This window comes from Petromyzon marinus, chromosome 38 (genome assembly GCF_048934315.1).
Source record: "Petromyzon marinus isolate PM22_M1 ecotype Great Lakes invasive population chromosome 38, UKy_Petmar_22M1.pri1.0, whole genome shotgun sequence".
Classification (NCBI taxonomy): domain Eukaryota; kingdom Metazoa; phylum Chordata; class Hyperoartia; order Petromyzontiformes; family Petromyzontidae; genus Petromyzon; species Petromyzon marinus.
Window position 1 is genome coordinate 11,861,043 of NC_133704.1, and position 13,262 is coordinate 11,874,304.

At 51.2% G+C, this 13,262-nt stretch overlaps 1 protein-coding gene across 1 annotated transcript in view; it reads right to left on the bottom strand.

Annotated features, from left to right (window-relative positions):
* LOC116950095 (large neutral amino acids transporter small subunit 4-like) overlaps positions 1-11,276 on the bottom strand; it is a 35,187-nt gene extending 23,911 nt beyond the window's left edge. The window contains exons 1-3 of the mRNA XM_076072672.1: positions 10,816-11,276; positions 1,492-1,671; positions 555-771 (exon numbers count right to left, since the gene is read on the bottom strand). Of these exons, the coding sequence (XP_075928787.1) occupies positions 555-771; positions 1,492-1,657 (383 nt within the window). The 5' untranslated portion in view covers positions 1,658-1,671; positions 10,816-11,276. The remainder of the gene's footprint in view (positions 1-554; positions 772-1,491; positions 1,672-10,815) is intronic.
* Between the last annotated feature and the right edge of the window lie 1,986 nt (positions 11,277-13,262).

The following is a 13,262-nucleotide window of genomic DNA, read 5'->3' on the forward strand; positions in this document are numbered from 1 at the left end:
TCCCACGGGTTTTCAGGTTGCGACGCCACGCGCTGCTCGGCACGGTGTCCGACGTTTCGCTCCACGCGCCCGATAATTTTTACACGGTGGGCAGCCGGGGGAGGGGAAGTAATTTTGTTGAACTTGCTCGCTCCGACGGCTGCACTCCACGCGGAAACCAAATTTGGACGGTGACGGCAGGAAACGAGTGGCCTCGACTCTGTTTCAAATATCGCCACGGTGTCGCCAACAACCGTCGTGATCCGGTGGAGGCCTTACCTGGGTACCTGGCTACCGTGTGGGTGCCGTACCTGGGTACCTGGCTACCGTGTGGGTGCCGTACCTGGGTACCTGGCTACCGTGTGGGTGCCGTACCTGGGTACCTGGCTACCTTGTGGGTGCCGTACCTGGCTATCTGGCTACCCGGTGGAGGCCTTACCTGGCTACCTAGCTACTAAGCGGATGCGGTACCTGGCTATCCAGTGAAGGCCGTACCTGACTACCCACTGGATGCCATGCTTGGCTACCCGGCTGTGGCTGTACCCGGCTACCTGCCTGCCGGGCGGGTGCCGTACCTGCCGATCTGGCGGAGGCGGCGAGCCCCGTAGCGGTCCATGAGCACCCCCAGGGGCAGCACGGTGGCTGCCTGCACAAAGGCGCCCACGGTGAAGGCGACGTGCAGCCGCGTCTCCTGCCTGGGGCACGACGCGTAGCCGCCGGCATCCCGCAACGCCACCACGCCGGAGACGTTGTCCGGCAGATCGGAGGGTCCGGCGGTGGCGTTCAGCCCCTCTGCGTGCAGAGAGGGCAAGGGGGGGGGGGGTGTGAGGGCGACCGCGACATGAATTGTCACGACACGGGGTGGGTGCGACGGTTTATCGCGATTTGAGAAAAGTTTTTTACGTTTCACTAGGACATAAATCATTCCCCAAATTGAAACGAGCGACGCTAATCACGCATGCGACGATAGCTTTAAAACAACGGACGGGGACTATTTTTTATCGTTAGTTTGTATCGTACGGCATAGCCATTGTTGCACCGTGAACCTCTTCCACAGGCAGATGAACGCGCCACCTCTTGCATACCAACGTGGGGTGGCCATTCACATCTCGTCACCGCGGCGCCCCTCTCGATGTTGTCCAGATTCGAATGCCCAAGATACATTCGCACCTCCGATGAGCACGTTTGGCTACGTATGGTGCGAAAGAAGTCCATACACTCAACGTACATACAACTAGGCCACGTCACCCGCCCCATCCCGTGGAAGTTTGACACCAACAGTAAGGTTCAGGCTCAGGATGAGGTGAAATATGTTGCGCTATGACAGTGTGGGCCTCCACCGATTAAGAACTCATTTCTGTAGATCCGCTTCTTGTTGCTGTGCTTAGCTCGTTGCCCTAAGCCACGATCAGCGCGGTTGGCTTACGTACGGCCTCGAAAACAGAAGTTGAACGGACGCACAGATGTGTGCTGCTCTCTCTCGCTCTCGCTCTCTCTCTCTCGCTCTCTCACCGTCCGGCTGGGCGCACAGTCCCGAGAAGACGCCCTCGGCCATGAGAACGGGGAGCAGGGAGCTCCATCCCAGCAGTGCCCCCGAGGTGATGAGGCTCTCCAGGAGGGCCGTGCTGGCCAGCCACCAGCGCCGCGCCAGCGACCAGCCCTTGCCAGCGCCGCGCATGTCTGCAAACTCGCCTGCCACAGCCGCAGGCAAGCCACCACCATCGGTTTCCAGTTCAAACCGAACTACTAAAAACATGTTTTTATTTTTTTACCAGGTTAGGTCCCACCGAGCTATGTAGCTTATTTTTTTTTTGCAGAAGCGACCTGGCTATCACAATGATAGCTCAACGGAAGTGGCTTATCATCATCATCACGTGGACAGTGGTAGCAGCAGCCAAATAATTCTAAACGCGTGATGTTGATTCTAAAATGTGGAGGGGAAAAAAACAGAAGGTCGTGGGTTCGAACCCGACCCTGAAGCCTGCTGTGTATTTGGAGTTTGCGTCTCTCACTCTCATCATCACCACGGTGGCTAGGAGATGTTAACTACCTCGCCTGGTATACAGGAGGTCGTGGGTTCAAACCCGACCCTAAAACCTGCTGCTGTATATTTTGATTTTGCGTCTCTCTCGCCGTGGTCGCGTGGATTTTTCTCAGGGCCCTCCCGGTTTCCCCCCTCCACGTTTAGAAAGCAGCACCACGCTTTTCGGGCATTTGGCTGCTACACCCTTCCCCGTGATGATAAGTCACTCCGCTGAGCAATCTATTGTGATAGCCCAGGTCGCGTCTGGAATAGGGCCCACGTCGCAGCTCAGTGGTGAAATTAAAACCTAAACGAGTTGATAGTTTAGCCGACGTCCGCTGCTGTGTGGGTTTTGATGACACGAGAGCAGAACACGGCGCGAAAGTCTGTCCCGATGTGACAGGGGTCGCAGTTCCAACGACGCGTGAACGTTCAGTTTCGATGGCATGGGCACTTCGCTGGAGCAACAGCAGCAGCAGCGGTGGTTCTTCTTCTTCTTAGCGTGGGGTGCTCGCAACCCCCACCCCCCCCCCAATGATAGCTCAACGGGAGTGGGGGTGCGGGATGCCCTTTCTGGGGGGTGCGAGACACGGCCAGATTTATTTTGTAGAATGTAAATCGTCGGAACACAAATTAGGCACGGGCACGTAAGTAACAACAACTTACTTTGCTTCGTCAACACCTGTGAATTTATATTCTTGGTTCTTTCGGTAAAGTCACGTAGAAGGGAAACAATAAAATAATAAATAAATAGATCTACAACAATAACATTCTCACGACGTTTAGACTGCAACACAAGCAATTATCATCAGGTGTGAAAACCACAGCAATAATTTTTTTTCAAATGTTCTTGCTGTGGTTTTCACACCTGATGATGATTGCTTGTGTTGCAGTCGAAACGTCGTGAGAATTTTATTGTTTTAGATTTTTATTATTTTTTATTATTTTATTGTTTCCCTTCTACGTGACTTTACCGAAAGAACCAAGAATATGAATCCCTGCAGTCACGAAAGTTTTCAATAAAAAAATTAAAACCTGTGCATTTATTAACACTGTACTATTTTTTTTGTAACGATTTATGAGCAAAGGTGTGCAAGGCTGCAGGAAAAGTTAAGAGCCACTGCTCTCGAGCATCGAAGAGCAAAACTTAGGGGGCATGGAGGAAGCTGTCCACCAAACACGGCGCCCCTTCACGACTTCTCCTCCAAGTGGACATTCATTCTTAACAGCATTCACGAGGGCGTTTCAGCACCCTTCAGGGCTATCAGGCGCTTAGGAAGACACCATGGGGGGTGGTGGGGCTTGTAGAGTTTATTGAAGAGTTGATTGAAACGTGGGGTTTGGACAGGTTTCCCTTTCTGGCCATAGAACAGGAGGCGAGGTGTTCCAACACCAAATCGTGGGTAATTTTGTTTCGCAAGGCGCCTGGATCAACCACACGGACTTGTGGCAAAAGACGCAAGCAAACATGAACCGACAACGTCAGTGTTGTCTTTGAAACTGATTGACCTACACCAGCAATAATAACAACAACCATCACCAGCAACAACAACCAACAACAACCCAACAACCAAAACGACAACCAACAGAATATTTTGATTTGAAGCTTTCGTGACTGCAGGAATCCACACTCCTTGGTTCTTTCGGTAAAGTCACGTGATATATTAGTCACGTGATACATTATTATTGTTTTATTTCATGTTTCTCCCAACGTGACTTCACCGAAAGAACGAAAGAGAACATAATATTGATTTATACTGGAGGAATCCGATGAGCCGTAAAGCTCTTTTTCACAGATTTCCACGAGGGGCGGGTAAGAACGTTACAACAACAAACAGTACACAAACATGATAGTAGTGCACAGTCCAAGAGAGGTAAACAAACCACCCAGCACACAAACAAATACGACACAAAACCATCCCCATCCGAACAGACAAAGCCGGCTTGGGGGTATTCACTTATTTTTCAGAAGCGACCTGGCCACAAATGATAGCTCAACAAAGTGGCCCCATCATTTGGACATTTATAGCACCAACATAATCTAAATAATCTCAACGCGTGTTTCTAAATGTGGAGGGGAAAACCGGAGGACCCGGAGAAAAAAATCAACGCGACCACGGGGAGAAAGAGATTTAGAAACTCCAAATATACAGCGGCAGCAGCAGCAGGCGTCAGGGTCGGGATCGAATCCCCGACCTCCTGCACACCAGGAGAGGTAGTCAACATCTCACCACCGTGGCAACAATCACCAGAAACAACAATCATGGTGAGCAACAAGAACCGCTTGAGAGACTGAAAGAGGAGCGTGCACTGTCGATCACACGCGGGTTCGTGACGAAATTAAACGTGTGAAGAAAAGTGAGGGAGGTTTGGGTGGTGAGCGGGGCTCGTGTGTTCGAGCCTCTCAAGAGCAGAGACACAAAGGGGCTGAAGTGGCAATCGGAGTCGAGTCAAGCCCTGGCGAGTAAACGCAGTGGCTGCGTTGTGAGAAGCCCTGGTGAGTAGACACAGTGGCTGTGTTGTGTGAAGCCCTGGTGAGTAGACGCAGTGGCTGCGTTGTGAGAAGCCCTGGTGAGTAGACACAGTGGCTGTGTTGTGTGAAGCCCTGGTGAGTAGACGCAGTGGCTGTGTTGTGAGAAGCCCTGGTGAGTAGACGCAGTGGCTGTGTTGTGAGATGCCCTGGTGAGTAGACACAGTGTCTGTGTTGTGAGGATCCCTGGTGAGTAGACGCAGTGGCTGTGTTGTGACAAGCCCTGGCGAGTAGACACAGTGTCTGTGTTGTGTGATGCCCTGGTGAGTAGACACAGTGTCTGTGTTGTGTGAAGCCCTGGTGAGTAGACACAGTGTCTGTGTTGTGAGGATTCCTGGTGAGTAGACGCAGTGGCTGAGTTGTGAGAAGCCCTACGTGAAGTTATGGAGCGGTGTGCTTCACTCGTTTTCAAAGGGGAGGGGGTGGCAACTTCCGCCGATAAGAAGACATCGTCAGCGTGAAGAGCGCCACAGCCATTTGAAACCACTGTGGGGTTTGACAGCAGCACGACGATGATGATGGTGATGATGGTGGTGATGATGATGGAGGTGATGATGATGGAGGTGGTGTTGTCACTCTCTGTGTCTTGTCTGGGGCCGCACTAAAGGCCACCAGGGCCCGCCAGTGGTCCGCGAGGCCTTGCAACGAAGACCGCTGCTCTCTCAGAATAGCGGATGTATAAGACGCGCTTCTGCGGCCGTCTGGAACGCTGTTCCTTCCGATATTAGGAAGCCGCTGGGGCTATGGCACTTTGACATCGTCGTCTCGATTGACACACTCACTTCTTTAGAACTGCTACTTGTGTCTAGTTAGTTCTCCTTCCCCCGCACCTCGGGGTGAGCATCTACTGATTGTGGACTAATCAGTAGATGCTCACCCCGAGCCCTCATTACTTTGATAGTGCATTGTCTTTGAGCTGTACGCCTTTTGGCGTCCTCTGGTCGAGCACCAATTGGGTCGAGGCTCAAAAGAAAGCCGTCCCTTGGTGTGGACCAATCAGTTTCAAGGGCAATGCATCATATATTATCAAAGTATGTTTTTTGTTTGCATTTTGACTGCAGGTATTGTGGTTAATGAAGACATGAATCCTTGTCAAAAGGTTTCAGTTTTGTTGCCAGAAAAAAGGGGAAAACCCTATTATTACGTGATTTTGTTCTTGGCTCACACAGAGGCCTCCGATCCGTTAAGATGCATTGTGCCTGTGGCTATAAATATACCGCGTGTGTAATTGTGCTATTGTTCTCGACTAACATAGAGGTCTAGGCTCCGGTAAGATGCATTGCGTCTGTTGCTATAAATAGACCACGTGTGTAATCGTGCTATTGTTCTTGGCTCACGCAGAGGCGTCCGATCCGTTAGGATGCATTGCGTCTGTGGCTATAAATAGACCACGTGTGTGTAATCGCGGTAGCGATAGGGAAATGCATTTGGAAGTCATCAACGTTGAACGCCGTTGCGCTGCGGTCAATCTACAATGGGTCGTTGGAGCGGTGGTGCAGTGGTTGGCGCATTACGAACCGCAATTCGCCCGATTCGACGTCCAGCCCACGGCTAACATCAGCGGCGAGAGATACCAGAGCCGCTCCCTACCTACCCCCACCACCACCCCCCGACTCTTTCACTAACCCGCACTCACCAGCGGGGTGAAGTATGGTCAAGTACATCCCGTGGTTTTGAAGACGAGAAAAAGCTCAGTACATGCAGTACGTGGGTTGATGCACACGGGAAGAGAGGGGGGGTCAGCACCACGCCAGGCCGCCTTTGTATCCCCAGTGGCGATGTTTATCCACCGGACCGGGTACTCGTTTGAGGCTGAGTCTACCTAGCGGAGGCCCAGGACAGACAAAGATCCCCCGTATAGGCACAACAGACTTTTTGGGGCAAGTGCTGTCAGCGAGCACCTTACAATAAAGACATAGACCCCCCCCGTATATCCTTTAACAGACTGTTGGGGCAAGCGCTGCTAGCGAGTAGCACCGATTATACACCACGATACACCCACACCACGGCATTGAGAACTCACTTGTTTAGAACTGCGTTTAAGTGTATTCTCCTGACCCCGCACCTCCGATTAGCGCGGTTGGCTACGTACGGCGTGAAAGAAGTTCATCATAGATTTGGGGGGCGGGTGGTCAGATCATCGCGTTAGTCTGTGTGTGTCGTGCACCCTCCTCCACCCGACACAGACGATTGATGAAGCCGCCACCTCATTCACCGACGTGCCAAACTCCGATTCTTTGGGTCTTTCGGTAAAGTAACGTAGATAGGTAAAAAATACCAAAAACTACGATGTTTCGATCGCAACACAAGCGATCGAAACGTCGTAGTTTTTTTTATTTAAAAAAATGTTTTTACCAATCTACGTGACTTTACCGAAAGACCCAAAGAATATAAATCCCTGCAGTCACGAAGGCTTTAAGTCAAACTCACATCTGTTCCAGCAGTACCACCGGTGTGCTGGAGAGCCGCAAACTGCGAGCGAAACGTCGTACTACGAGCCCATTGTTAGACGTGGCATTGGATCGCTCTCCACCATTGCCGGTGTTGTGCTGCTGACAATCAGTAATATTTTTTTTTTAAACTTTTTTTAAAACACGCTTTTATGAAATGTACCGTACGTGTAATGGAAGAACTCCGCGACTCCAGGAAGTCGCCCCGAAGCTTGCCACGACGTCAGGGGGACCGTGGGCAATTACAGCCAACGTCAGTTGAGCGTGGACAATTAGAGCCAAGCCGAAACATAACATAGGAAAAATAATATTTTAAAATAAATGTTTTTGATTTTTTTTATGATAGAATATAGTATTGTCATCAGTTATGACATAAGTATACCAAGTTTGCAGTCGATACCACATTGGGAAGTTGGTTAAAATTGAGTTACATAATTTGAGGATACAACAACAAGAACAGACAGAGTGAGTTAAAAGAACGCGTGTAAAAAAGTCGTACGTACATTGTCACGTTTTGCTGTTCACGGGACACCTTTAGTGGACCGAATCACCCTCTCTACCTTTTCTGTAAGAGGCAACAGCTTTCTCACTATTGCCCGCCGTACCCCTTCGGCGCGTTCTGATTCATCGTAAGGAGTAACAATTCCCTGCGGAGATGATTACGGAACGGATCGGCTGCGGTCGCTGGAATCAAACTCTCGGCGTGTACGCATGTGCGTTGAACTTCTTTCGCACCGTACGTAGCCAACCGCGCTTATCGGAGGTGCCCGGGGGGGGGGGGGGGAGAACAACAAACTAAACACACGAAAAGCAGTTCTACACAAATTAGTTTGTCCAGCTAGACGATCATTTAAAAGCCAAATGCTCTAGTTGGCTTTCTGATGTCGGAAGAGCGTTCCAGACGGCCGCAGTTCATTTGAAAGCGTGTAGTAGTAGCTACATATGTAGCTACTACTACACACGTGTAGCTACTTTTGCTACTGAGATCATCCGGCACGGGTGGTGTTGTGGTTCACTCTGTGGCGAGCCCTTTGCGTGTGCCGAGTGCGACCTTGACGCTTGCCACCTTGCTGGCTGGCGGGCGCGCCGTGTTCATATTGCAAGCTCATGCTGACGCGTCGCAGTTTTTAGCGCTATGCTTCCACTGCCATGGTCAACCCTTCCCTCAACTTCGATGAGTACGGTCAGGCTACGTACGGGGCGAAAGAAGTTCAAGACACGCACGTTCTTCACTCCGTCTGCCGCCCGTGTTGAGTATTTGGGTCCACACCATACGCTGTTTCATCTCATCCACGCCGCGCTCAACAAAGACAAAGAAACCCCGTGTAGCCTTTGGCAGACTATAGGGGCAAGTGCTGCTAGCGAGCACCTATGAAGGCCAGAACGGTACACGAGGGGGATGGGTGGGCAACACCACGTCCGACCGCCTTTGTCTCCCCAGTAGCGATGATTACCGTAACCAGGTTCTCATTCAAGGCTGAGTCGACCCAAGGGAGGCCCAATACCGGTTCAGATCATTTTCACTGGTGTTGGCCGTGAGCACGAATCGAACTAAGGTCGCCAGGTCTGTGTTGTTGTGTTCAACAACCACCACACTCACAACAACAGCAACCAATTCACCGACTGATTTACTCACTTACCCAATCATTCACTCACCCATCCAATAATTAACTCACCCATTCACTTACCAAATCATTCACTCACCCACCCATTCACTCACCCACTCACTTACCCAATCATTCACTCACCCACTCACTCACTCATTCACCCACTCAATTACCCAATCATTCACTCACCCATCCAATAATTAACTCACCCATTCACTTACTCAATAATTCACTCACCCACTCATTCACCCACTCACCCATTCACTCACCCACTCACTTACCCAATCATTCACTCACCCATCCAATAATTAACTCACACATTCACTTACCCAATCATTCACTCACCCACTCATTCCCCCACTCACCCATTCACTACCCAATCATTCACTCACCCACTCATTCACCCACTCACCCATTCACTCACCCACTCACTTTTACCCAATCATTCACTCACCCACTCACTCATTCACCCACCCACCCAATAATTCACTCACCCACTCAATAATTCACTCACCCACTCAATAACTCACCCACTCTGCATGTAACACTCCTATCACTCAAATCAGTTATGTAACTGTCGAGACACCCCATCATGGTGGCAAGGTCACATTACCCCATCAATACACTAATCACATTACCCCATGTTTAGCATGCATGTTAGTTTATGTTTTATATACTGTATGATAAATGCATAATATATCATTATAAACGTTACCATATGCTTAATATGCATGCTGAGAATAGTTAAATATCCCACAGCAGCGCAGTAAACCCCATGGCAGCGTAAAGGCGATGCCGGCGAGGACGTTAACAATTAGCTTAGAACGTAACGCAATTTCATACATCGGGGCACCGTCCAACAATGTCCGCCACCGACGTTTTTGTGCACCTACAGCGTACGACAGTACAGACCAAGCCACCTAGAGAGAGCCTCTCGATGGAGAACGCCCCAACTTCTCAACAGCCCAGCGAACATCGTGATAGTGATCAGTGCCGGGTGAAGCGAGTGCGGGACCTGTAGCGTGTGATGTTATAAAGGGGCCCGAAAAATAAATTAAAATACTTTTTTTTTACTTTCATAGTAAAGTAATTGTATTTCTTTCATTTGCTATACAGCCAGATAATACGACACATCGATAACCTTAAACACCCAGTCGTTCATAAAAGTCGAAGGCGGTATAGTACTATAGTGACAGAGCAAGTGCAGAATCACTGAACTGGAATTGATAGCTTGAAAGCGTTTAGCGCGGGGCCCTTGAATGTGCGGGGCACGTAGCATTTGATAATTTTGCTACGAGGATCATCCGGCACTGATAGCGATGGCTTCATAATCGTACAGAGGAGATGACAATTGTTGGAGTGTTACGCACGGGATGCGCGACATCTATTTGAGATTTATTTATTTTATTTCTGGGAGACTTGCCGAGCCTTTGTAAGGCAACGTTAATGTCCGCAAGAAGGTTCAGGCGCAGCCCTGCAATGACTTGCTCACTCCACTGCTGGTGGCGGAAAGCGCTCCACCAGCGAGTTCCTCTGGGGAGTGTTTGGCCTGCTCTTTCCTAAACGCTGCTTTGCCCGCGTGGAGTAAGGCACTACAACTAACAGTACACGGTGTGGCTATCCGTAACGATCTTTTATTGTACCATACACTATGAACAGGTCTTGGAAGATGTGGGGGTTACTGTAACCCCCCCCCCCCCCAAGTTTTAATGCGGATATCTATAAAGTAAACTATTTTTTATATTTTATTTTACCAGGTAAGTCCCACTGAGCTAGGTAGCTCTTTTTAAGAAGCGATCTGGTCACAAATGATAGCTCAACGAAGTGGCTTCTCGTGTGGACATTTCTAGCAGCAGCACAAATGCTCTAAACGCGTGCCGATGTTGATTCTAAATATGGATGGAAAACCCGGAGGACCCGGAGAAAAATCCACGCGACCACGGAGACGGAGAGAGAGACACGCAGACTCCAAATATACAACAGGCGTCGTCAGGGTCAGGATCGAACCAGGCGAGGTAGTTAACATCTCATAGCCATCGTGATGATGATGAGAGAGAGAGAGACGCAGACTCCACATAGACAGCAGGAGCAGGCATCGTCAGGGGTCGGGATCGAACCCACGACCTCTTGCACACCAGGCGAGGTAGTTAACATCTCATAGCCACCGCGGTGGCCATAGCAGATCGCCCCGTGTTAGAAGAGGAAGCAGCTGTAAGTAGTTCTTACCTTAGCGTGACGCGGGGATCAGGGTTCAATGACACCGCGTTTTTAAATTCTCTCTCGAGGCTCCTCTTGCAATGTTATTCAAGGCGTCTTGCACGCTCTCACAGAAGGCGGGGGCTAGGTGGGTATGTAAGTGTGTAAGTGCGTTCTCTGGGGGAGTAAGTGTGCTCTGAACGAGAGAGCTTCTGGCTTCAAGTGGCGTGGTTGTGGCTTCAAGTGGTTGCAAGTAGTGGGTAGTGGCAGTGAGCAGCAGAGGGGTATCGGCGGATGTCTCCCGTGTCAGAAATCGTGTTACGTTTTTGTTTACGCAGAAACACGCAGAGACCTCGGCCGTCTCCGGGACAGACTGACTGCACCTGCGTCGCTGCTCCTTATCAGCTCGGCCGTGTGCGCGTGCGCTACCCGTGTGTGTGGGTGTGTGTGTGCGGGTGTGTGTGTGAGTGTGTGTGTGTGAGTGGGTGGGTGTGTGTGTGTGGGTGGGTGTGTGTGTGGGTGTGTGGGTGTGTGGGTGGGTGTGGGTGTGTGTGTGAGTGGGTGGGTGTCTGTGTAGCTGTGCGTGTGGGGGAGCGGTAGTGTAGCGGTTAGCGCTACGCTGCGCTACGAACCTGGCCACCTGGGTTCGATTCCCGCTCACGGCCAACACCGGTGACGATTATCTGAACCGGTCCTGGGCATCCCCTAGGTGGACTTGGCCTGAAATGAGTACCCGGCACGGTGTGTAGTAAACATCGCCACTGGGGAGACAAAGGCGGTCGGGCGTGGTGCTGGCCACCCACCCCCTCGTGTACCGTTCCGGCCTTCATAGGTGCTCGCTAACAGCACTTGCCCCTACAGTCTGTCAAGGCTATACGGGGGATCTTTGTCTTTGTGTGTGTGGGTGAGTCGGAGGTGTGTGGGCGGCACGGTCACGCCGCGTGGGACCCCACAGGTGGATCAACCGCGCACCCCACTCCGATTTGGATCTTCCCCCGAGGCGGCTCCGCGCGGCGTGGCCTCGTCTCAGAGGGGATTGAACCGCGCGGGTCTCCAATCTACGGTCCCCGTGGCTACGGCAGCTCGACCCGAGCCACTCGTACTTTGATGCTCGCATTGTCGTTCTCTGGCCTGGCTGTGAGACGAGGCCACAATGACGGCTGGGGCGCTGCGTGCATGATCACCGAGGCCACGTCTGCGTGCATGTCTTGCCACTAGCGAGGCGTGGGTAAAGCAGACTCGACGATGCCTTGCGTGGTATCTATTTGGCATTTGAACGTCTGAAAACCTCGCCGTTTTATTGCCACGAAAGGGTAAAGGTCGAAGTTCTTATTTTAGTTTAATCCGTTCCAATCCCTCGCTGGCGCTGTCTCTCTCTCTCTCTCTCACACTGTGCGCTATGAAGAAGGGCCATTTCCCGAAACGTCGCCGATTATATATATTTTATCCTTTTAATATCACAGTGTTGGGTGTCACGTTTAAACCATGTGTGCGTGCTTGCATGCCTCCCGTGCATGTTACGTAAACGCGCTATTGTTACATTGTTATATTGTGCGAGCGCCTATTGAGGATCGGTGGTGTAGTGGTTAGCTCTGCAGCACGCTGCGAACCCGGCCACCCAGGTTCGACTCCATCTCATAGGGGGAAATGAGTTATTAATCAACGGGGAGACAAAGGCGGCCGGGCGTGGTGTTGGCCACCTCTATAGGGGGATCTTTGTTCGTTGTGCACGTTGCGTGGGAGTGGTGGTGCAGCGGTTAGGGCGCTGCGCTACGAACCCGGCGACACGAGTTCGATTCCCGCTCACGTCCATCACCAGCGACGAGTATCTGAACCGGCCCTGGGCCTCCCCTAGGTCGACTCAGCCTCAAATGAGTACCTGGTGCGGTGTGTAAACGTTGGTTATAGTCAGGAACATTTCAGCCAGCTGCAACGCATACGGTCACACCCACACAAAAGACAAAGTCCCCCCGTGTAGCCTTAACAGACTGTTGGGGCAAGTGCTGTTAGCGAGCACCTATGAAGGCCGACACGGCACACGATGGGGTGGGTGGCCAGCACCACGCCCGGCCGCCTTTGTCTCCCTAGTAGCGATGTTTACACACCGTATCAAGTACTAATTTGAGCCCGAGTCGACCTATGGGAGGCCCATGACCGGTTCAGATAATCGTCACTGAGCGGGAATCGAACCCGGGTCGCCGGGTTCGTAACGCAGCGCCAACCGCTACACTAACACACACACCACAAACACACACACACCACTAACACACACCACACACACTAACACACACACTAAAACACACACTAACACACACACCACTAACACACACACCACTAACACACACACCACTAACACACACACCACTAACACACACACACCACACACACACCACACACACACCACTAACACACACACACCACTAACACACACACACCACTAACACACACACACCACTAACACACACACACACCACTAA